General features: G+C 41.2%; 1 protein-coding gene across 1 annotated transcript in view; it reads right to left on the bottom strand.

The window, feature by feature from the left end:
• HCLS1 (hematopoietic cell-specific Lyn substrate 1) overlaps positions 1-25,850 on the bottom strand; it is a 36,778-nt gene that overhangs the window by 1,783 nt on the left and 9,145 nt on the right. The window contains exons 4-11 of the mRNA XM_056109370.1: positions 15,537-15,666; positions 13,231-13,341; positions 7,664-7,718; positions 3,702-3,812; positions 2,557-2,612; positions 1,899-1,968; positions 582-793; positions 104-208 (exon numbers count right to left, since the gene is read on the bottom strand). Of these exons, the coding sequence (XP_055965345.1) occupies positions 104-208; positions 582-793; positions 1,899-1,968; positions 2,557-2,612; positions 3,702-3,812; positions 7,664-7,718; positions 13,231-13,341; positions 15,537-15,666 (850 nt within the window). The remainder of the gene's footprint in view (positions 1-103; positions 209-581; positions 794-1,898; positions 1,969-2,556; positions 2,613-3,701; positions 3,813-7,663; positions 7,719-13,230; positions 13,342-15,536; positions 15,667-25,850) is intronic.

The raw sequence follows: 25,850 nt of genomic DNA, 5'->3' as shown, positions 1-25,850 counted from the left end.
TTCAGTAGAAACACGAGGTCAGTTCCAGGCAAGCCAGGATAGTTGGCCACCAGTATGACCCACTTTCCTGGGACCTGAAGGAAATCTTTTAATTTCTGCTTACCTCTGGTGGATTATGCCTTGAGGGAAGAGCAGTCATTGGGTGCTTCCTGTCGGTTTTCATCGGGTCAGGCTCTGATGAGAGACTGGTTCCTGCTGGAGGCCAGGCCTGGGAGAGGGAAGCATCTCTCTAGTAAGCAACAAACTTCTATCTTTACTGTCACACTGACCTAAAATATACCTCCTATCTCTACAAGTCCTAATCAAATGGGCTCTTATCAAAATTTACAGCAACCCTCCCTTGGTTCCTAACCCAAGAGTCAGCTGCAATTATTGGTGACTTGTTTTCTGTTGCACTGTGAAAATCTTGGCTATTTTCTAGCATTCTGGAGTATACGAGACCGAACTACAGATCTAAAACCTCATAAAGAAAGGGATGGTAGTATATTGACTTCGCTCTATCGTATAATCTACCAGTGATAACAGCCTGGTAAATTATCTGAGAAGGAATCCTGAGTGACCATGTACCAACAAACACTTGCCTCTGAAGATATTTTCTTAGGCAACGGAGCTGGCACCACTGGCTCTCCTGCAGTGGTAGCTGGCGGCTGGGTCTCATGGCTTATCTTTACTAGGGTCTTTCTCTCCTGCTGTTGCTTGGCCATTTTCTTTGCCTGTTCTTCTTCTTCCTGTTTCCTCTTCTCCTCAGCCATAGACTCAAATTTTGCTTTCAATCCACGGGCACCACTAGAAGCTGGAAACAAGAATACGTTGTTGTCTGAGGTTGGGAAGAAAGTGATGGAAGTAGGTGGTGCTTAAAGAGAGAAGAATCAGCTAAATACCCAGGAAGAGAGTCAAGCAGAATGATCCAAGTAGTGGAGCACTTGCTTAGCATGGGCAAGGCTGTGAATTCTCTCCTAGACACTATGAACCCAACAACATTGCCAGGTGTCAGTCTAAAAGTTCACAAATACAGCAAGACCAGATGCTGGGTATGCCCAGGGTGAATGTTATGGGAGTTATTCCAAGATCCACAGCATGACCCCAGTAAAAAATATCCAGGAGGATATAGGAAGAAGAAGGCACAAAAGGTGTCAGGGGTTGGTTGGGTGGGGTGGAGAGATAAAGAGTTGCTGATGGAGGAGTTAGGGCCTAAGAGCAGGAAAATGGAAGCCTTAAAGACTATATTTCCAGGCCATACAATCTTAGACATTTATCTTTTCTACATGTTAAGCCTTTGTCCCTGACCAATATCCGTTCCTATCCACATTTCTTAAATCTGACTGCCCTCCCTCTGGGCACCACCAATCCTCTTCCCTCTGCCCCACGGTATTATCTCTACATATTCTTCCTTGTGGTTCCCCATTTATCCCTTCCTGTGTTCCTTACCGTTCAGTTCCTTCTCAGCATCACTATCCCCCACCTTTGTACTTTAATTAAGGTGCTAAAATTTACAGTATCATCAATGATACTTCCTTGCATACATTGTCCCAACACTAATACATTGCAAGCACTATCAGTTTGTCTCCACCAATGTCCCAACAACCCCTCCCATCCACCTCCCTCTATCCCACATCCCAAAGATCTCATTCTAGAGTCCCCATTGCTTCTCTCTCTTCTCTCTTCTCTCTTCTCTCTCTTCTCTCTTCTTTCTCTCTCTCTCTCTCTCTCTCTCTCTCTCTCTCTCTCTCTCTCTCTCTCTCTCCAAAATCTAGTTTTTCTAAGAAAGAAAACTGGAAATAAGAAGGTATGAGTAAAGTCAGTTTCAGTTATTCTAGGAAGCTGAAGGCATGGAGGGAAATAAAAAATTAATCAGGGAAAGTTGAGGAGCACATAGGGAAGAAATTATTAACACTCACCAGCCTCTATGGGTGTTGTCTTCTGGTAAGCTGTTGTTGGAGCCTCCATTTCACTAAAACCAGCAGCACTCTGAGAACAATACATTTAGTGGGGGACAAGGGAGGAGGAAAAGGAAGTAGTAGTCAGCCAGAGGGCATATTGGGGATTTTGGTTACTATCAAAGACATGCCCAACCATGTTATTCTCAATAATTGCACAAATCATTCCAATACTATTGTCTTGTGGTAGATGAGTCAAGAGATTCTAAACTGGAAGATTCAGATTCCCTGTTTGAAAGCTAAGTGTACCTAGATTCTTATATCTTTGAGTCTAGTTCTTAGAATTCAGCAAAGTCTTGTCAGTGAATGAAGAGAAACTTGTGTAGGGAAAGACAGTGATATGGGTTAGAAAAGACATTATGGATAGGGTGAATGGATGCCAATATAATTCAAATATCACCTTCATCTCTCTCTCTGTTTCTATCACTCACTCTCCCCTCCACTATCATTAGGTAAAATCCCTGAAATCTTGCCTCTTATATGCTGAGTACCAATGGTGAGTGAAGGACATTAAGAAGACAGCTCAGGGAGCTTATTTGGCCATTGTTTAGCTCTACTCTTCTCTGTATACTTCTAGTACAGAAACTGCTTTCAAAATCACCATATTCTAGAAGTTTACCTTATCCATTCTGTCCTTCTGAATTCCATACTGACCGCCAAAGCCCTTTGCATAGTCTGCAAGATAGAGAAATCTAACAGTCAGTAACAAGTTCAGTAATCCTGAGAAACAGGTGGGGAAGGGAAAGAGTGAAAAGCCAGAAGAAAGAAATGTGAAAAACACAAAGAATGATTATGAGGAAGTCTGACAATAAAAGGTCTGAGAGTGGCATGGATGAGAGAAAGTGAGAAAGATAGGAAAAAATATTTGAAAGAGAACGAAGGAGAGATAGAAAACGGAAAACAAAAGAAAAGGAGACCATAGGCAGGGAAAATGGAGAAGTCTAGGAGATGATACAGCAGTTAGGATCCGTCTAGCATGAGGATTCCCAAAACCATATGTGCCCCTGAGCATTGTTTGATGCAGTCCTGGAGGCTCCTGAGCACTGATGGGTGTGACCCTGGAGACCTCCAGCACTGGTAGGGTGGCCCAAGTATCCCTAAGTGCCACAAGGCCTGAAAAACATCACATTCTCGGGCCCATGAATTGAACTGTCAATCTGGTTAGGCAAGCATCACAGGTGCCCCCCACTCCCACCACCCGACCTCCTGAGCACTGCTTGGTAGCACTCCCCCCAAGCCAGAAGGTATGAGACGCCAGAGACATAGCTCAAGGGACTGAGTGCTTGCTTTGCATACAGGAGGCCTTGGTTCAATTCCTGGCGCCTCACAGTAGCCTAGGCACTGCTGGGAACAACACCTGAGCACAGAGCCAGGAACATCTCCAGCACTACCAGAAGTGGCAAAATAATAGCCAAACCCAAACAACAACAATAATAATTACATCCCTTCAGCCACACCCTCTGTCTCCCTGGGAAGGAAGCCTTTTAGTGCTCTCGGTGAGGCAGAGTGGCTTCTAAGGCTCATAATCAAACCACATCACCCCCCAGCCGGTTTCTCAATGACCGCTTCTCTTGAGCCTCCTCTGTCCTGCTCCTAATCTTTCAGGTGCCGTTCCACCATCAGAAAGAGACCTTTATTCCCCTCCCACCACTTCTGCCACACACCTGCCCCTCTGTATTCTGGATTCCTGCATCAGCTTTCAGAAAGAAAGGAAATAGAGTTCTGTGCCACTCTATGACTCCTTCTTCTCCATTCCCAACTCACCTTTTTGGGATTCATGTTTCTCTGTCTCTCCCTTGTAGTCGTATCCCAGAGCTGCCTTGTCACGCTTATCCTTCTCTATTCCATAACGGCCACCAAAACCACGTGAGTAATCTACAGTGGAAAGAACAGTCATGAGAGCTCGTTCGGCACACAGGAAAGCGCTATTGAAGAGAACAGTCAGGAAGAACCAGTGCAGGGTGATAGAACAGAGATTCAATATGCGTGAATTAGAGAGGGACAGTAGGCTGGACACTTGCCTTGCGCAATGCTGACCTGGCTCAATTTCCAATTCCCTGCATATGGCCCCAAGAGCCCTTCCAGGAGTGATCCCTGAGTACAGAGCTAGGAATAAGCTCTGAACAATGTCAGGTATAGCCTCAAAACAAAACAATAAAAAACCCAAAAAAGCGTTTTAAGCCATATTTTGCATGAGTTAGTTAATATTGTTTACTTTTTCTCTTTCCTCCCTTATTTCCAGCCCGATGAAATGATCATTTTAACTGTTTCCCTTCCTTTAGGAAGGGGAAAGTACATAATGTGTAAGGAGGAGCATCCAGTCACATATGAAATCTATGACTTTACCTATTCTCATATAAATATCTATAAATATCAACTAAAATAGAATAATCTATTTTTTAGGTAGGGTGGGGCCTCCCAACTGTTCTTGGGAACCTCCCAACTGTCTAGGTAATCCAGACAGTGCCACACCTATATTGGATGCTGGGACCACCAGAGCAATATCCGGTGGTGCTCTGAGTGTCATGTAGTGTCAGAACTCAGTTTGTGACCTTGGACATGGAAGGCATTTGTTCTATCCCTTTGAGCTAGATATACAGCCTAACAAAAATGTTGAACAGTAAATTCTAAGTGAAAAGAAAGAAAATTCTGCCCAGAAGCAATTAGATTTATCAAAGTAGTAGACACAACGATAATCATGAAGTGATACCACAGAACATCAAAAGATGGGTTTATTTTATGTATCAAAAATTATTTTATATTCATTTTTCACATGCTAAGAGAGATAAGGGCTGGAGCAATAGCATAGCAGTAGGGCATTTGCCTTGTGCACAGCCAGCGCGATTGAGCTGGGTTCGATTCCTCTGCCCCTCTCGGAGAGCGCAGCAAGCTACTGAGAGTATCTCGCCTGCACAGCAAAGCCTGGCAGGCTACCCGTGATGTATTCAATATGCCAAACACAGTAACAACAGTCTTAAAATGGAGACGTTACTGGGCCCGCTCGAGCAAATTGATGAACAACGGGAGGACAGTGTTTGTTTGTTTTTTGACAAGAGAGATAAATTTTGATCGAATATATCTGGTAAATGACAAACGCAAAATTTAGTGCATGCTCTAAAAAATTATGATTTTTAAATTTTCTTACATGCATTTACTATATATTTGTGGCACAGTTCAGGCATATGACATACTAGTCCTGAACTGTACCACTGGTTCTGAGTACCTTGAAATGAAGGTCAAATAGTTCTTTTTTAAAATTTTATTTTATTTGTATAAAGTAGTTCACAACATTTGATTATTTTTTAAAAATAAATGATTTATTTATTTACTTTGCTTTTTTGGGGGGTCACACCCGGTGATGCTCAGGAGTTATTCCTGGCAGAGTGCTCAGGAAACCATATGGGATGCTGGGGATTGAACCTTGGTGGCTACATGCAAGGCAAATGCTCTCCCTGCTGTCCTATTGCTCCAGCCTCTATTTGATTATGTTTACTGCTGGAACACCAACCCTACCACCATGACACCTTCCCACCACCATATTTCGAATGTTTCCATTCTGAACCCCAATCCCTGCCCCAAAGCAGAACCAAAATAATTTATTTTGCATTGTTTGTTATGAATAATCTGCTGAAAATGATCCAAAAATATTTCTTAGAGGAAAGTGTGTGAAGATTGTTATACTTCACCCAGGAGACTAACATGTTGTAAAAGGCTGAGCCTTGTGTGCTTATATATCTCTATATCTGTATAAATGTATTTCCCCCCAAGATTGGTCACCTCAACTTTAAACCCCATCGAATGTGGTGTGAATATGAGTGGTGTGAGGTACGAGGTGTCCAGGAGCAAGTTTATTCATGGGTGAGGCTTGACCTGAGTGTGTAGAGGGTGTCATGAGCACAGCAGTGGTTGAATTCTGTAGGTTTCAGGTTGCCAGGACTGGGTCCCTTGGGGTGCGGAGGGGCCTCACCCACTTCCCTCCAGGTTTCCCTGAATGAAACAGTCTGCTTCAGGGTCCTGTGGCATCTTGTTTTGTGCTTTCTTCCAAGAGATTTATAATGAGTCTCTGGATCATGGCTATTAGTGAGATTATATGGCACCAGCTAGAGGTGGCTTGTGGGGGTGACTGCCAAGTTGCCAGAAACGGGGAGACGGGGTCTAAAGATGTTTGAAGTTCCATTTTTCCCCCCTTGGAATTAGGATTTGCTCGAGCAGGCCCAGTAACGTCTCCATTGGAGACTTTGTTGTTACTGTGTCTGGCATATCGAATACATCACGGGGAGCTTGCCAGGCTCTGCTGTGCGGGCGAGATACTCTCCGTAGCTTGCCGGGCTCTCCGAGAGGGGCGGAGGAATCGAACTCGGGTCGGCCATGTTGGCCGCGTGTAAGGCGAACGCCCTACCCGCTGTGCATAAAACTGCATTCAGAAATGACATGATTATATAGAAAATTGGGATGTATGAACAGACTTCTGTAACTAGTAAGAAAGACTGTAAGCAATAAAGTTTACATACAAAGAACAATTAATTTCCTATGTACCAACAATTATAACAGTGGAATTTTAAATTAAGAACACAATGCCATTCACCTTAGCAACCCTAACAAAGAAATACTTAGTTATGTATTTGTGCATAGGTACAGGATCTATGTGAGGAAAAAATGCAGAACTCTGGTGAATAAAATCAAGAAAAATTAAAATTTGAGACATTTCAGGCTTACAGGTTTGAACTCAATTTTGTTATCAGTTCTTACTTACAACTTAATTTATATATGCAATGCAGTCACAACAAAAATCCAACAAGCGATTTTTCAAATATCAACCAATTAATTTATATTTTAAATTAAGTACATGGTTTATTTTAAATTGAGTATATTTTAAATTGAGTACATGGTTTGCATGCAGAAGGCCCAGGTCCATCCTCAGTCCAAGTGTGGCCACAGAACAAAAGACAAAAGCCAAACAAACAAACGGAACCAATACTAGATAACAGTAATGGTCCAGCAGTTATAAAGAATGTAGACTGTACAAGGAATATAAATAAGCTATTCTATGCTTAATATATTACCCAGGAATAAACTATGATTAATTTTAAAATTGTCGCACCTGGCAATACTCAGGAATCACTCCTGGTGGTGTTCAAGGGACCGTATGGGACACCAGGTATCAAACCCATGAAAGACAAGTGTTCTACCTTCTACATTATCTTTCCAGAACCTAATTTTAAAGTTAAAGCAAAGATGCATGCTAAAACTTAGAAATCTAACCTCCTAAAATAATCCATTCGAGGACAAGAGAAAATTTAATTGATTTCATAGAAAACAATAAAGGAAGATGAAGTACACAAGGGCTGGAGCGATAGCACAGCGGTAGGGCGTTTGCCTTGTGTGCAGCCAACATGGCCGACCCGAGTTCGATTCCTCTGCCCCTCTCGGAGAGCCCGGCAAGCTACTGAGAGTACCTCGCCCGCACGGCAGAGCCTGGCAAGCTACTCGTGACGTGTTCGATATGCCAGACACAGTAACAACAAAGTCTCCAATGGAGACGTTACTGGGCCCGCTCAAGCAAATGGATGAACAACGGGAGGACAGTGACAGTGACAGTGAAGTTCACACTTGTGTTTCACACAAATGAAATAATAGATAATGAAAGAATGTTAGTCACAGGTGATGGGAGCTACAGTCTGAGCAGAGTAGCAGGACTGGCTCCAAGGCCAGAGGGGGGTGCTTGCCTTTCTGCGACGTGTGTTTCTCCACTTCTCCTTTGTAATCAAAGCCAACTGCAGACTACAAAGACAGTAAGAGAAAATTGGTTAGAGTGGGAACTGACAGTTTTCCTCTTCTCTCACTTACTCCACGTCTGTCCAGTGTTAGTTAATAGGGCCCCAGGTCAAGTATGGGTGTTTCCTGCAGAACACATAGCACTGATAGTCTGGTGTGGAGGCAATGAACATGGGTTCTGGGCACAAAGTGCCTAGATTAATACTCAGTCTTATTTTCCCAATTTATATTGTTTAACTGATGTAAGTCTTTGAATGTCTTTTAGCCTCATTCTTTTAAAATATAAACTCAAAATAGGCATGACTACTTCATTAATCTCAACTATAAAATAGGACATTGATACCTCCTATTGTGAGGGCTAACTGGGGAACGTAGATAAAGCAACAGCAAATTGGGGTTTTCTTCTACCTCATAACATTAAAATGTGGTGAAAATAGGAAAAGTATCTCTTAAACCTAAAGTACTATGTGCATGTGAGAGGTATCATTATCTTGAATATTACTGTGGCTTTTGTCTTTCCACGGGTATCTGTAGAAACACAGAGAGGTAGATATTGGTGGGATGAGAGGGTCCAGGAGAGACTGAATCCAAACTGGCTGGGGAGAAGATAAATTGGACTTATGAAACTTCACGGCTGGAACTGGAAGTCTATGTCAGTAACTATGGATCTCTCTGCAAGTCTAGATTCTATATCTTAAGAGCTATTCATATGTATTACTTCTTAAGTATATGGTAAACCGTTTTTGGCAATTCAATTTGTGGCTCATGAGACAGAAAATTACAGAAAGGAATGAAAAATCAAGGAAAGGAAAGAAGCCCCAGTGGAATGTGAAATTCTACAAATATTAGAAAAGAGTATTATAGGTTGCATGCTCCAGGACTGCACTAAAAACTACCTTCTTCAGTTTTCCTTTCCATTACAGTTTGCTAAACTTTTTCCGGGTGTTTTTTCCTCAACGATACTAGCAGATAACATTCTAGCATAAGGATTCAGGGAAACTCAATTGACAACTGCAGGTTTAAGAGAGGGTCAGGAGCAATGGTTCAGTGAGTAGGACACTGGCCGCATGCAGCCAAGACCACTGACACCTCGTACAGTTCCCCACATTCTGTCAGGTGTGATCATTGAACACAGAGCCAGGAATAAGCCCTGAGCACCTCTCGGTGTGGTCCCAAAACAAAATAAAACAAAATAGCTAACAGTGAAGGACAGCTCCACTCTGTATGCAGCTTCGGGAGTAAAGGAACCTGTATGGAAGAACAAAGTGACTTTCTCTTGAATCTTCTACACTTTGATTCTTCTTACATAGAGTGCACCATGGAGAAATGAAACTGGAGCTGGGAAAATAACTCACAGGCTATCTCAAAGGGATAACTCAAAAGGCACGAGCTTTGCCTGCAGGAGGCCCAGATTCAATCTCAGCACTGCATGGGCCCTCAAGCAATGAGACAGCAACAGTCCCTCCCCCCACCCCCACCACTACTGGGTGTGCCTCTAAATCAAAACTAAAGAAAATAGTTCAAAGCATCTTATCTCCTTGGGTATATAAAATAGAATACTAATGAATCATCACCAAACTGTTGCTGTATCTTAAAAGCAGATGTTTTGGCCCTTGCTTCATAGTTGGAATCCTGTCTCATGAGCTGGGGGAGAAGGCTGCTGCAATAGAGAAGGGATCACTAAGTCAATGATGGTTGGAGGGATTGTTGGGGATGGGAGATGTGTGCTGACAAAAAAATAAAGAACCAAACATGATAGCCGTGTAATCCCATCAGCAGCCAAGACTCAGAGACTATAAAATCCAGATCCCGGAACCGTGCGGCCGCATTGGCGGCCGCGCACCATCTTATCAGAACTTTTTTAATGACATCTTATTGTCTCATTCCTACTTTGGACAAACTTGCAGGCTATCGAATGTAGCCTGCCCACAGGGCAGAGTCTGGCAAACTCCCCGTGGCATTCCCAATATGCCAAATACCAGTAACAATGATGGGTCTCATTCTCCTAAAGAGCCTTGAATATAATCTCAGGGCTAGGATGAAAGAGACGTTACTGGGGCCTGCTCGAGGCAATCGACGAATAACAGGATGATGAAATGAAATGAAATGAATCTGTATTGCAAACCATAATGCCCCAAAACAGAAAGAGAGTAAGAAGGAAATTGTCTGCCATAGAGGCAGGAGGAAGGGTGGGATGGGGTGGGGGTGGGGGGTGGAGGATACTGGGACATTGGTAGTGGAGAACGTACACTGGTGGAAGGATGGGTGATTAATCATTGTATGACTGAAATGCAAACATGAAAGTTTTGTAACTGTATCTCACAGTTATTCAATATAAAGAATTTTTAAAATTTAAATTTTTTTCAGGTTTTTTTTTATTAGTGAAACACCATGAGGTACAGTTATAGACTTACAAATTTTTGTGCTTGGGTTTCAGTTATACAATGATCAAGTACCCATCCCTCCACCAGAGGCCCATCCTCCACCACCTCAGGTCCCAGCATCCCTCCCACCCTCCATCGCCCCCATCCCACCCTGCCTCTGTGGCAGGGCATTCCCTTTTGTTCTCTCTCTCTCCTTTTGAGTCCTGTGGTTTGCAAGAGAGGCATTGAGTGGTAATCATGTTTGGTCTATAGTCTACTTTCAGCATGCTTCTCCCATCCTGGGAGGATCCTCCCAACACCCTTTATTTGGTGCTCCCTTGTCTATCTGAGCTTCCTTTTTTCATAGCATGTATGGCTGGTCTCCAAGTCATGGAGCAAAATTCCTGGTACTAATCTCGGCCACTCAGTAGGGCATTTGCCTTGCACGCAGCTAACATGGCCAACCCAAGTTCGATTCCTCGGCCCCTCTCGGAGAGCCCGGCAAGCTACCGAGAGTATCTCGCCCACACAGCAGAGCCTGGCAAGCTACCCATGAAGTATTCATATGCCAAACACAGTAACAACAAAGTCTCCAATGGAGAAGTTAGTGGGCCCACTCGAGAAAATCGATGATCAACGGGAGGGCCTTTACCTTTACCTTTATCTTTTGTTACTTTATGTTCCCCAGATGAATGCAATCTTTCTGTGTCTATCCTGCTCTTTCTGCCTCATTTCACTTAACATGATACTTTCCATGTGGTACCACTTGTATGTAAATTTCATGACTTCATCTTTTCTAATAGCTACATAGTACTCCATTGTGTAAATTTACCAAAGTTTCTTTAACCAGTCATCTGTTCTCGGGGAACTCAGGTTTTTTCCAGATTCTGGCTATTGTAAAGAGTGCTGCAATGAACAAACAAGTGCAGGTGTCACTTCGACTATACTTTTTTGCCTCTCTGGGATATATTCCCAGAAGTGAAAAACTCATCTCAATAGCCAGAGCAAATACAGACTCAAAGTCAAAGGATGGAAAATAATCCTGCAAGCAAACAGCTCCCTCAAAAAAGCTGGGGTGGCCATACTAGTATCCAACAGCCTTAATTTCGCGTTGAAAAAGATTAGAAGGGACAGCGAAGGCTATTTTCTCTTCATCAAGGGATACGTACAACAGGAAGAAATCATACTCTTAAATGTATTCGCACCTAATCAGGGAACAGCTAAATATTTAAAATAACTGCTAACAGATTTTAAGGAGGACATTACTAGCAACACAATAGTAGCTGGAGACTTCACCATCGACTTATCACCTCTGGATAGATCAACAAGAACAAAACTCAGCAAAGAAAGATTGGCTTTGAAAGAAGAAATAAAAGAGAAAGGTCTTATAGACCTATAGAGGGCTTTACACCCCAAAAGAAAGAATACACATTCTTCTCCAGTGCACACAGAACATTTTCCAAAATAGACCATGTCCTAGGCCACAAAACATACCTCACTAGAATCAGGAAGATAGAAATAGTATCAACAATCTTTTCAGACCATGATGCACTGAGAATAGAAGTGAATCACACACAGACACGGAGAACCAAATCAAACACCTGGAAAATTAAACAACTCAATGCTGAACAACAAGTGGATCAGGAAGGAAGTCAAGGACAAAATCAAAAGATACTTGGAAACAAATGAGAATGAAGACAAGAGCTACCAGAACTTATGGGATGCAGCGAAAGCCATTTTAAGGGGAAAATTTATAGCTCTGCAAGCATATCTCAGGACAGAAGAAAGGATGCACATAAACAACTTGACTTCACAGCCCAAGAGCTTAGAAAAGGATCAACAGAAGGAGCCCAAATTGGGCAGAAGGAAAGAGATCATAAAACTTAGAGCAGAAATCAATGGCATGGAAACCAAAGAAACAATCCGAAAGATCATTTTTTTTTTAATTTTAAAAAGAAAAAAACATAATTGTTTTTGTTCTTCTGCTTGCTGCTCCACCATTCATTCTGTTCCTAGATGAGACTTGCCTCTGGCTGATATCATTGTGTTTAACTTGGAACAAGAGGCAGAGCACCTCCCTTCCATCTTGGCCCCAGCAGCCTCCACAACCAACCTGCATCATATAAATAGACCCATGCCACAGCTCCTGAAGATAAATATAGTTAACACATTACACGCTGCCCGCAGTTATTCTTCCTGTCATTTGGTGAAGATGGGCAGAGAAGAAAGAGAGTTACCCTAGTCTAATCCCTCAGCATCTTCCAAGAGGTCTAACTACAAAGACTCACTCCCAGCATAGCAAGAACACTAGACCATCAATAGGAAAAACATGTAGAAGCCCACCAAGTTCAATGAGCAAGCAGTACTACTGAAGACATTGGTAACATTTGTATATCTTCAGGCAATGTTACTGAAGATATTTACTGACACCATGATTAGGATGTTCAATGAGCTTAAAGAAAGAATAGCACAGGTAGTCAGCAGAGAACAGAAAACTAGAAAACTGTGAGAGTCAAAATAAAAAAATGGTTACAATAAGAAATGACAGAAATGAAGAACATTATGGGTGATATTAAAAATGTCAATAGAAGCTCTGGATAACAGAATAACAAAATAAAAACAAAGATTGGGACTGGTGTTGGAACATTGTATGCTGAAACAACTCTATTATGAACAATTTTATAAATTATAGTATGATAATAAAAAAATCTTTAAACATATTTTTGTGAAAAGTCTGTAATAATGGTACTTGAGAATATAATGCCAAAACTTACTTAAATAATCTTTACTTTCTACATACTGTAATCCTAATTATTGATTGAGTTGATTGCTTCTGTGGTAATAGTAATGCTAGCATCTCTTCCTGAAAGAAATATTGATATGTTTTTGATACTTAATCAAAAGACGAGATTTGAAATTTCCTCTCTTCATGCAAACAAAGATAATGTGAACCAATGATCTGAAGGATTCCTTGGTCTTACAACCCCTTCTCTGGTACCACAGAACTTGCCGAGGGAGGTCATAGAAATTCTCCTTGGGACAGGCCCTCTGTGCATTCATTGCCCTGTCTTTCCACAGGAGACATGTGGGTACCAACTTCAAAGAGGAATGTGGGTAAGTGTCACGTGATTTGAGGTGGGGAAAATTGCCATTACCTTATCAGCCCTGTCTTTTTCAACTCCGTATTTCCCGCCAAAACCTCTGGCAGCATCAGTCTGTGAAGAATGCTTCTCCACCTCGGCAACATATTCATGGCCCACAGCACTCTGAGGAAAATCAAAAGCAGAATCAGTGACAAGGGAACAACGATCACAAGAAAATAAAAAAGACAGCAATGGGGTAGGATCCATGAAATTCCATTCTCACCAAGAGTTCACCTCTGACGAGAATGTTACTGGGGAACAATGAAGCTTATTCTGGAGCCTTGCACATATCAATTCTCATTAACGCTATTTGTTAATGAGTTATCAGACCTGGAATTCTCAGATGGAAACAACAGAGACTAAGTAATCAGAGAAATGATAAACTGGTGTGTGTGTGCGTATCTGTGTTTGTGTGTGTGTGTGTGTGTGTGTGTGTGTGTGTGTGTGTGTGTGTGCACTCAGGGTGGAGATGGGGGTGGTGAGGTGGTGGTGGTAAAACAAAGGGCATGTAAAAACAGACATGAAAGTGGATATGGGGAAGAGACGAAAGGGAACTGACTGAGTACATTGGATACCATAAGAGGAACCAAATCTTTCACGAAACAGACTGCTGTGTTTTATTATGGACCTTTAACCTTATCTGGCCAAAGTTCGGAAGTGCTATCTGAGCACTGATGTTTGACAGCGAGACACGATAGTCAAGGAGGTTGAATAATAATCAATACTTAGTAATCTAAGATGCAATGTGACTTAAACTTTTTGTGATCCCCTTCATTTTATTTTCTGAGTTTTATGAATATATCTATTCTAGTATTTTGATGTTGATGTTTTAATAATCTTGAAATTATTACTTTAAAATAAATAGCAAAGCCTTGCAGGGGCTCAACTAAAAAGAGATCAGCTTCCTCCTAGAATTCCAATCTCACGCTGGAAAAAGCAGCACCAGCATAAAGAATAATGTGAAACCCTTGCTTATTTAAGATCCTGGGAACTCATACTTCAATATTTTTGGTCTGTTGTAAGGCAACTTTGATTGCTTAATTTAATAATAAATGGCTACTTAGTTATTTAACTCTTGCCAGGAATTTTATGGGAGAATACACTCTCTACACTGTACTTCGCACAAATAAAAACACTTCTTCATTGTGAACTAGAGATTTTTATTAAATATTTTTCCCTTGGACAAATATATTTAAAATATAAATATCATAAAAATTATATTTTAAATATTATATTTCCCCTTGGAAAAAGTTTTTATTAAACTTTTTTGGTAGAAATATATCATTATTTTAAAAAGTTAGTAAAATCAATAGAAGATTTATTCACAAACATTCTTTTAACATATACTTCTAGCATCTTATAGATTAAAATTATATTTCAGGGTATATAATGGATAACTTTATATCAATATTTGTCATACTTATGCATACCAACAATTAATTAATATACATACAAAGCACTAAATTTGCAATACATTAAATAAGAGAAGTTGTAACATAGATGTACTAAACACATATTTAAAAGTAGTAAATTGCTTGAATGCATATTTTTTCCTTTCCATTTGTCTCCCCCTCTCTTTGTTCTAAGAGTTCTGTGTGTTTCACCTACCATAAGCCAGCCTATCTAATTTCTTCACTCCCATTTTCCCATCAATAGATTTATATTGAGGCCAGGGGGGAATTTCAAATAACTCATAGATCTTTTGCTTTAATGTCAAAGATGCATTTTACTTTTGAGAAAAAAAAATCACTGTCACTGTCACAGTCCTCCTATTGTTCATCAATTTGCTCAAGCGGGCCCAGTAACGTCTCCATTGTGACAATGGTTACTGTGTTTGGCATATCCAATATGTCCTGGGTAGCTTGCCAGGCTTTGCCGTGAGGGCAAGTTACTCTCAGTAGACTGCCGGGCTCTCCAAGAGGGGCGGAAGAATCGAACTTGGGCATGTTGAGAAAAAATAAAAACATAAAACCAAAACCAAACGGAATGATAGAGCTGAGTATCCAAACCACACAGTCAACAGTACGAAATCATAAGGCCCAAACCTTAAAAACTAAACATAAAATGTGCCAGTCAAGATGGCAGGATGGGTCTGGGACTGGTGCTGAAGAGTGGGAGAAGGAACCTGAGGACACTGGTGTAGGGAAACTGGCACTGGTGGCAAAATTGATGATGAAACACTGTATGTCAAAAACCCAATTATGAATGATATGTAATTCATGGTGCTTTAATTTTTAAAAAATTCAGGGGGAAAATATAAAATCAACAAGTGAATCTGTCTTAAGGGAAGAAAAAGTAAATCTCTCCTTCCAACTTACCTTGTCCATTCGGTCTCTTTCCACCCCAAATCGACCTCCATAGCCATGGGATGCTTTGGGTCCTGATTCCATCTCCTTCTTCTTGAGAACATCATGCTCCTCTGACACTTTACTCCTCAGCTGGTGGATACTAGAAATAACCATACAAGAGAGACTCATCTAGCACAGAGAATCGAAAAGCACATCTGCCCAGTAAAAAGTATTGAAGTGTTTCAGTTATACCCAGCAATAACTTGAGCCACCAAAATATACCAGTAAGAAGTCTGGAAGTAGGGGACTGGTGTGACCTGCATATAGTAGCCTGATTTAAACTCTCAGATGACAGTGTTTTGTTTAGTCTGTCATTTTGCTCAGTAAATAATTTCCTGATATTTAGTCCTATTTTTCATGTCCCTAAATATTAGAGGAAAATTTTTCTTTATTTTAGTAAAACTAAGAATATAATTCCTCTTTTTCAGCAAGGGGCAGGGATGGGCCACACCCAGTTCTTCTCAGGGCTTACTCCTGTCTCTGTGCTCAGGGATGACTCCTGTGGGACTTGGGGACCATATATGATGCCAGAGAGCAAACCCAGGTAGATTGAGTGCAAGGAAAGCTCCTTGCCCACTGTACTATCTTCCTCGCTCCTATTATTCTCTTTTAATATATTTTGTTTCTAGCAATTAGATAATCTAACTCAAGAAATTTTAAAATATTTGTATATCATTTTACCAATGCACTGAAGTCTGTGAATCTACACCAAGGAAGTAATTTCCAATAAAGAAAAGCTTACAGACATTAACAATAACATTATCTATAAGAAGAACCAAGAAACTATTTATATGGTCAACAATTAGAGAGGAATTAAATAAAAGGCAATGAGGAAATTCTACTTTTCATGTCATACTAGAAAGTCATTAAAAATGATTATTGAAGGATTCAGTACTGCAGTCAAGACAATTCCTTGCATGTACACAACATGGGTCCAGTCCTTGACACTCATGACCCCCTGAGCATGGCTGAGTGTAGCCCTGGAGACCCTGAGTACCGCGAGGATGGCCCTAGTGGACCCAAACATTGCATGAAGCAACACCACGTTCTTTGGCTCAAGAACTGTCAGTATTGTTGGCTGAGGATCACTAGGAGAGGTCCTTCGGGACCCTGAGCACCACCTCAATTGCACCTGCCCCTCCCACCAAGAAGAAAAATTGATGATAGCTATTAAAACTATGACGCTGGGGAACCTATACATGAATTTGTGTATTTATGGTAAAAAAATTAATGCCCTTTAATCTGTCCCCAAATCTTAAAATTCCTTAGAAAACGGATAACTAGTAAAGGTTAACTAACAAAATTGATTCATCATGAATTATAACTTTAAGATCAAATAACCAGATTCAGGCACACCTCTCATTGATTTGCTCAGATCCATTGTGAAACTTGTTGTTACTGTTTTTGGCATATCTAAAATGCCACGGGTAGCTTGCCAGGCTCTGCCTTGCTGGCAGGATACTCTCAGTAGTTTGCCGGGTTCTCCGAGAGGGGCAGAGGAATCAAACTCAGGGTTGGCCATGTGCAAGGGAAACACCCTACCCGCTGTGCTATCTCTCCAGCCCTTTGAATCATTAGGTCAAGATAACCTTAAGTTAAAATTTTTATTTCCTGAAGCAAGAAATATAGGAAACTGTGATTGTATGTTGTTGGTGTATCAATAGTTCTACAAAAACAGATACACCGGTGTCAAGTGGAATGGCTATCTCACAGTGGAGATTTTCCTCTTTCATGAACTCATCTGGAGGTTTGTAGGATAATCTCACCAAAGGTCTTTTAAGAAGACTTCTTTGCTTTAGTCATGGTTAATTTTAGAAATCTGGCTTTGGACCAGAAGAAATTACGCTAAGAGCTGGAAGCACCCTCTGTTCCCATGCCTGCCCTAAAGCCTCTGGCAACAGTGATGCAGATACCATGTTACTCAACAACCCTAATACTTTAGAAAGGTCTGTGACCAAAAGGCTCCCAAACCTAAGAATGTGTAAATGACTGTCTGATATTCAACATATTCTGTAGGATAACATTGGTTTGTCCTTTCTCCCTTGCCACAGGGAGCTTAGGTTTATCGGATTACACCCATCACAGTGCTCCTGAGTCACTCCCATTCCTCTGTTTATCTGTAGGTTCTTCTCTGTGCTCTCCTTCCCAGCCAGTTAATCACTTTTTTCCCCTAATTAGATTCTGTAAGATCAGATCCTTTTAGGACATTTAACTTATATTGTAAGTTAAATATTCCTTTTCTCCGTCTTTTGCATAGTTTACGTTAAAGCAATGTCCTTTCTGTATGGACACAGGAAGACAGTTAATATTATGCTTTGTAACTTGGGAGTTGATTGACTTCAAATATTTACTCTTGGGCATCTGCTTTCTTGACTCAGTTGCCCTTAGTTCCTAGCACCTCGAAAGCAGGGTCCCGACGAGGGACTGAATGGACCCAGGCAAGCTGTGAGCTACCCTGGCATCGAAATGGGCCAGGCCAAAGCATCATGATATTCAACTATAAGTTGAAGGCAAATGCTTTCATGATCCAAAAGTAACGATGAGACTAGGGCCTTGCTGGGGTTAGGAAGACTAACCTGGCCTGAGTACTGTGGTGCAATATATATATATATATATATATATATATATATATGAATATATAGTGGGATGTCCTCAGGAAGAACCAAACCTTAAGTTTATATCACTCACTGTGCTCATACAGGATGACATTGCTAGAAATATTAGAAGTAGATTTACTACAACCATTTAAGTGGATTACTAGCTGAGGAAAGAAGAAAGCGACACACCCTTATTGGGATCCCACCCTTGAGTGAATCTCCTAGTAATCCGGAGTAATCTCTTTAGATGAGATTTTATCCTTGAGTTAATGTCCTGGAGGAGTGGTTTTACCCCTCTTTGTTGATTTGTTAATGTTCAACTCACCTTTTTGTCACCCCCCCCCCATGTGATTGCTATATAAACTAAGACTCTAAGAGCATTGGGCCAGAGTCAGATCCAGAGGCTGGAAGGAGAATGAGGCGGGAGAAGAATGAGAATGAAAGGGGAGAGAGAGAGAGAGAGAGAGAGAGAGAGAGAGAGAGAGAGAGAAGGAGAGAGAGAGAGAAGCAAAAGGGGAGTGGAGATTGGAATAAACTACAGTTGATACCAACCAGCCTGGGTCTCGTTCCTTCCTTAGCCTACCTTGCCGTTGGCCTCCCTGGGGTGGGGGAAACGGTCTGAGACTACCAAAGGCGGGCGGGCTTTTTGTGTTTATACAATATTCAGATGAAGAATGAATGGGCAAAATACTACTCTCAAATGGGAAAAATCAGTGCCATTTTCATGGATCCAATTACTGTCACGTGGTTTAGAGCAAGGCTATAGTTGAAACAAGATTTTTAGAGGGATTAGAAAATGAAATTCAAGAATACCCACATAATGGACAGCAAAGCTAGTCAGAGGATACTAATAGATAAAATAATTTCACTTAAAATGTTGTGGCCAGGACGGTAGAAATAGTACAGTGGACAAGGTACTGACAGACTACGGTTCTGTCAGCACCACATATAATACTAAGTTCCACCACAAGTGATCCCTGAATGCAGAGGCAGGAGTAAGCCTTAAGCAAATTTGGGTGTGGCCCCCAAAACAACAAACAAACAAACAAGAAGAAAATGTCAATTGAGTGTGCTAAGTGGCAAAAGTAAGAAAGTCTGACATGTTACCACTCAGCTGTCCGTTTTACTTCTAAAATACTCAGAAGTGATAAGGCAATGCAGTTAATGGGCACCTAATGAAATCTAAGATGTCAACGATGAGTTAAGAGGAAAAAATATTTTTATTGCAAAAGTAAAGCATGAAAATTAACTATCAGAATATAAGGTTCTACTCACACAGCTGCTGCCATGTTGACTCACCCACCAGCCTTGCTCTACTGATTACCAAATCAATCTTCGAGGAGATGCAAATCAAGCAGCTAAAATTCATTGCAACACTGGTCCCCACAGTTGAAAACTCCAGGCCCAGGCCATAGATCCTGAAGTCTCTGTCTGTACTGCACTGCTGAGGAACACCTCAATAATGATGTTCCAGCAGGAGTACACCAAATTCAATGGGGAAGTAACATAGAAGCCAAATAAACTCAATAAACAAAAATAATAACAATGGTGCTTCAACTAACAACAAACAGCTTAAGAAATGCTAAGATAAGAATTTAACAACCCTGTGATAAAATATAACAATTTTCATATAAAATCGATGTTTATCTCATTTATTTTATTATTGATCTTTGTATCTAATCACTTTCAATTCTAGAATTATATCAACAGTTTTGATTTTTGTCTACATTAAAATACATTTTTTAAAAAGATTATGTTCACAGATAGTGTTTTCATATATAGGAAATCCCTGAGAATCTACACACACACACACACACACACACACACACAAAGCAATCGACCTATTAAGTACATTTGGGTACAAGGGCATTATATAAAAATTAGTTTTCTTCATTCTAGCTACAGATATTCGGAAACTGAAACTGAAAACAAATACCACATATTTAAATGAAATAACAAGAATTATTTATATATATAATATATATGTATCAAAAGATATGAGACCTAAACACTGAAAAACATTTAGCACAAATTAAAGAACAACTAAAGAAATGGTCAGATCATCCCTGTTCAAAAGATTTGAAAATCCTAACTTGAAGATGAAAATCCTCTCCAAAATTTGATGCAGACCCAATCATAAGTGGGTCCATAAATTCAGTGCAATCAAAATTTCAACAGACATTTAGGTAGAAATTGGCTATCGTATTCTGAAATGTCTGTTAGATATAAATTCATGGGAAAGCAAAAGGATTTTTTGGCATTACTTTTTGGTTTTTGTTTCCATTTGGGGACACATATGGCAGTGTTCAGGCTTACTCCTGACTCTGGTCTCAGGGAACACTTCTGGTGAAGCTTGGATATGGGGTGCCTAGACCAAGCCTGATTTTGGCTGTGTGCAGTGTCCTACCTGCTGTAGTATCGCTCCAGTTCCTTTATAACTATTTTTAAACACGTGTTTATTTCTGTTTGAACAATCAAACCAGTATTATTGTTTCGTATGTGCAGTGCTCCTATATCACACCCACCAACTGAGTACCTGAGTTGCTCCAACTTTATTCCAGGGTCCCTCTCCTGCTATTCCTGCCATCCTCAACCCAGTACCCAGATATCACTGCTCTATTGAGTGCATCTCTAGCTGCTTGCACTGAAAATTATCTAATCTCTTGCTTTGTTTCCTAATACTCTGCAAGTAAGTGAGATCATCTGGCTTTTAAAGGAGAGAAGTGTTATAAAAATAGTGATTTTATGACTCATTTAAAGCAAAAGTAATCAGCATTGTGTGATATGAGTGAAAATAGACACATAGACCAACTAGAAATAGATCTGTTTTATATGTCAAAACACTTGAGAGACAGCTCAGCAACAAAATATCTGCCTTGTAAGCATGAGGCTACAAGTTAGACTCCTGGCACTGTTCCACACAGACAAGCATGATCCTGGCTGCCTTGTTATCAGGCAAAATACCAAAGTGTTTGGTTTTCAACACACCACAGACAAATAACTGGCACACACAGCTAAAGCGTGTACCCCTGGAAAGCATGTGTATAAGTATGGCAACTAAGAGTGTAGCCCTCTTACAAACACCACAGTAAAAGTGTGAACACCACAATCCTCAATTATGGCAACAACAACAAAAAGAAAGGAAAGAAAAAGGAATTAAAAAACAAAAACAAGCAAGTCAATGGAGTGGAGGAAGAATAGTTTTTTAACCATGTTGGGACAATGAAAAATGGAAACCAATTTTTCACCTTAGCCTATATATAAATGTTAATTTGAAATAAAGTGTAGACTTCAGTGCACAAAACTCCATAAATATTTTAGAACAAAATATAAAGAGGAGGGGTGGCACGTCACTGAAGAGAGAGTTTAACTTGCCTTGCATGTGACCTACTCAGTACTCAGATTAGGTCCCTGGCATCCCATATGTTCCCCTATATATAATATATAATGTCACTGTCACTGTCCTCCCGTTGTTCATCGATTTGCTCAAGCGGGCCCAGTAACATTGAGAGACTTGTTACTGTGTTTGGCATAACGAGTACGTCATGGGTAGGTTGCCAGGCTTTGCAGTGCAGATGAGATACTCTCGGTACCTTGACGGGCTCTCCAAAGGGGCTGAGGAATAGAACCCGGGTTCGGCCGAGTCGGCTGCATGCAAGGCAAACGCCCTACCCACTGTGCTATAGCTCCAGCCCATATATAATGTCACTGTGACTGTCCTCCCGTTGTTCATCAATTTACTTGAGCGGGCCCAGTGACATTGTGAGACTTGTTGTTGCTTGTTGGCATATCGGATATGTCACGGGTAGCTTTCCAGGCTTTGCCGTGCAGGCGAGATACTCTCGGTAGCTTGCCGGGCTCTCCGAGAGGGGCGGAGGAATCGAACTCGGGTGGGCCATGTTGGCTGCGTGCAGGGCAGGCAAATGCCCTACCTGCTGTGCTATCGCTCCAGACCATATAATGTATATAGTATAATATATATAATCCCATATGATCACCAGAGTAATTTCTAAGTGCAGAGACACTGAGTAACCCCTGAGCATTGCCAGGTGTGGCCCCAAAACAAAATAAACAAAAAACAAAACATGGTGGGAAAATCACAATTTGGAAGTACATTGAAATTTTTTGGCACTGAAAATTTATTAGACACATAATTTTCTCAAACAAAAACACATAAATTTATCAAACTATAATTATAAGGTTTGATAAGTTAGACCTCGTTAGAATTAAAATCTGATTTTCCAAAGATGCCATTTACAAAACAAAAAGGCAAGTTACACTGGGAGAAATTATGACATATTTCACATGAGCTATCCAAAAATACATACATATATTAGATATATAAAGCACTCTTACCACTTAATAAGACAAACAAGGAACTTGGGGGAGGAGGATGCTGGACCAAACCAGGCAATATTCAGAGGGGTGCCAAGAGGCTGAGAGAACACTCCAGGCAGAGGGGTGACAGGTGCAAATGCCTGAGGGAGGAGCTTGCGTGGTGTTTTGGAAATGGGTTCTTGTGAATCAAGGAGCTAAAAGCCAAAAGCACCTAATACAGTGTCCAGCACTCAACCAATCATCACAACATAGGAATTCAATATATAACTTGTTACAGAGGGTTAAAAGTGGAAGAGAGAGTAATGCTCTCTCTAGAAAAGGGGGTATGTGAAAAAAAGGGAGGGATATGTGGTTCTTTTTAAGGAAAAAAAACTAACAGTTTTTTGAGAGGCTGGAGAGATAGTACAGAGGGTAGGGCACTGGTCTACACATAGCCAGCTCTGGTTCAGTTCCAGCACCCTATATGGTATACCCCAAACCTACCTCAAGGCTAGAGCATAGAGTTTTGAGTGAGCCATGGGCACCACCAGTGTGGTTCCCCACAAAACAAATAAAACTAACATTTTAGGGTTGGGCCACAGCCAGTAGAGTTTAGGACTACTCCTGGCTCTGTCTCTGTTCAGAGATCACATGGGGTGGTTCTGGGCATTGCTGGGGGCTTCTTGCACACAAAGCATTTACACCAGCCCTTTGAGCTCTCTCTTCTACTATAAAATTAATATTCTTACTGTGCTCACCATCTCAATGTAAGACATTTTTATTGGCTTGGGTTAGATTTCCTAATGAGAGTGTTGCTTGTTACCATTTCAACATAATTTTCTTCCAAATTAATTCACTGGACAAACTTTTGCTCTAGTTACTGTTTTGGGTCTATCCCCAGTAGTGTTTGGGGCTTGCTCCCAGATTTGTGTTTAGGGGTCCACCCTGGTGGTGCTTGGGGGACTGTGTGTGATGCAGGGAACTGAAACAAGGTTGGCCACACGCATTGGAAGCTCCTTAAACACTATATTATCTCTCCCCCCCCCCCGCTACAATTGGACACAACTAAAGCCTTGGAGGTGCCATGCTCTGATCTCTAGGCTCTGGGGATCATGATAGAAACCTCAAAAATCTTTGCCCTCCAGAGACTGGGTTACTGGATGCGGGTGGAAAACAGATGGTTCTTGAATAAAGTACATAGTACATTGGAAAAGTGCTGGCGGGGCAGGACAAAGCAGGAGAGAAGCTTGTACTGGGGTGTGTGTTGGGGATGGGACTTGCCATATCTCTCCACATCACCCATTTGGGCCGTCAAACCAGAAATCAGAAGTCCCTTCTATGTGCCATTTGGGGGTGGGGGATGGGTGTGTGTGTATGGGTGGTGCCAAAAAAAAAGAGCAAAGTAGTTTTATTTTGAGATATAGTACAGGGGTTAAGGAGCTGGTTTTTATGTTCCAATCACTGGCACCACATACTGTTCCCCAAGCACCATCAGGAGTGAGCCTTGGATACCCCTGGGTATGGCCCAAGACTGTCCCCCACCCCCCTCCAAAAATAAAAGTGAAAGGAAAGAGACTGAGAACTGACATTTCAGGTTTAGATGTGGGTGAACTGCCAAGACAGAAAATGTACAAACCTGGGGGCGGGGGGATTTGAGGATCAGGGGTGTGGCTCTTTATAGAGGTCCTGGGTTCGATTCCCACCATCTTATGGTTTGCTCAAACCCTCCAGTACTACCAGTACTAACCCTTCAGTACACCTCTGCTAAGATATATTTGGATACTTCAAAGTGAAGATATATAAAATACCTGAAAAGTGCATGAAAAACATTAATAATGAGGAAAATACAAATTATGCAATAGATTTGTACTTAAGTTCGGTTTAAAGTTTTTTGTTTGTTAGTTTGTTTCAGACTATACCAAGCTGTACTCAGGACTTACTCCTGGATCTGCATGCAGGGATCATTCCTGGTGGACTCGGAGGATTATATGGGTGCCAGGGATTGAAATCAAGTTGACCACATGCAAGGCAAGCACCTTACCTGCTGTACTATCGCTCTGGCCCCGAAAAGTTTGTTTTCCCCCCTTTTAAATTGGGTCTTGTGAATCTGTAATTGCCTTAGTGGAAAGGATCCCCTCTAAAAGATAATAACCTCTAATAGCCCCCAGTCTTTTGCACGGCTGCCTTTTTTTCTATCCCCTCTAAAAGAGATATCTACACCCTTGTCTCCCTCTCTAAGCAACAGAAGTCGGGTGCAAACTCTCAACTAATGGGTATGACCCCACCAATTAGGGAGTCAAAGAACTACTTCAAGAATGAGGAGAGAGGTATGATTGAAATGCAAGCACTAAAGTTTGTAAGTCTGTAACTGTACCTCACGGTGATTCATTAATAAAAAATTAAAACAGAAAAAAAGAATGGGGAGAGAGGAGAAGAGGGGAGGGGACGGAAGGGGGGAAGGGGGAGAGTTTGGGGGAGGGGAGGAAGAAGACTCCTCTATACAACAGACGTAGATGGGTAGCTATCTTCTGAGAACTTCACCAAAATGCACAAAACCATTTTCTATACTAAATTTACTTAAGACAGACTTAAAATAGAAAAATCATGATGTGGGGGAAGGTAGTGAGGTTAGTGAGAAACATAATCACTTCCTTTTCCTGCTTCGAAACACCTCAACTCTTCAGCCGCTGGTTCCCCTCTTCAACTGCCCCACCTTCCAAGGACTTTAATGATTCCATCTGTCCTTAAAGACAGACTCAATCCACTAGCCAGAAAGAATTTCAGGAGTTTTCTACCACAAAGTTCTTAGAGATCTTTTTGATACAAATAGAAAGACTAAGATTCACAAAGAAAATAATATCTGTCTAAGATAATTTGGCTACTTACTGGAAGAAAGTAGCTGAAAGAAAGGGCTGGAGCGATAGCACAGCGGGTAGGGCGTTCGCCTTACATGCGGCCAACATGGCCGACCCGAGTTCGATTCCTCCGCCCCTCTCGGAGAGCCCAGCAAGCTACCGAGAGTATTCGATATGCCAGACACAGTAACAACAAAGTCTCCAATGGAGACGTTACTGGGCCCACTCGAGCAAATCGACGATCAACGGGAGGGCCTTTACCTTTACCTTTACCTTTACCTTTACTGGAAGAAAAGGGTTTTACAAGACTGTAGCTTGGGAAATGGAATGGGAATGGGAGGGAAAACTGGACATTGGTGGTGGGAAATATACACTGATGAAGGGGGTATTGGGGCATCCTATGACTGAAACCCAATCATAAACAACTTTGTAAAATAAATAAGTTAATTATAAGGTGAAAAAATGAATAGACTGGATCATGCAGCATAGCAGTATATGTCAACCCTATCTTAAAA

This window comes from Sorex fumeus, unplaced genomic scaffold (assembly GCF_029834395.1).
Source record: "Sorex fumeus unplaced genomic scaffold, SorFum_2.1 ptg000265l, whole genome shotgun sequence".
NCBI lineage: Eukaryota > Metazoa > Chordata > Mammalia > Eulipotyphla > Soricidae > Sorex > Sorex fumeus.
Note: the sequence above shows the minus strand (reverse complement) of the source record. Positions and strands in the feature narration are given on the sequence as shown.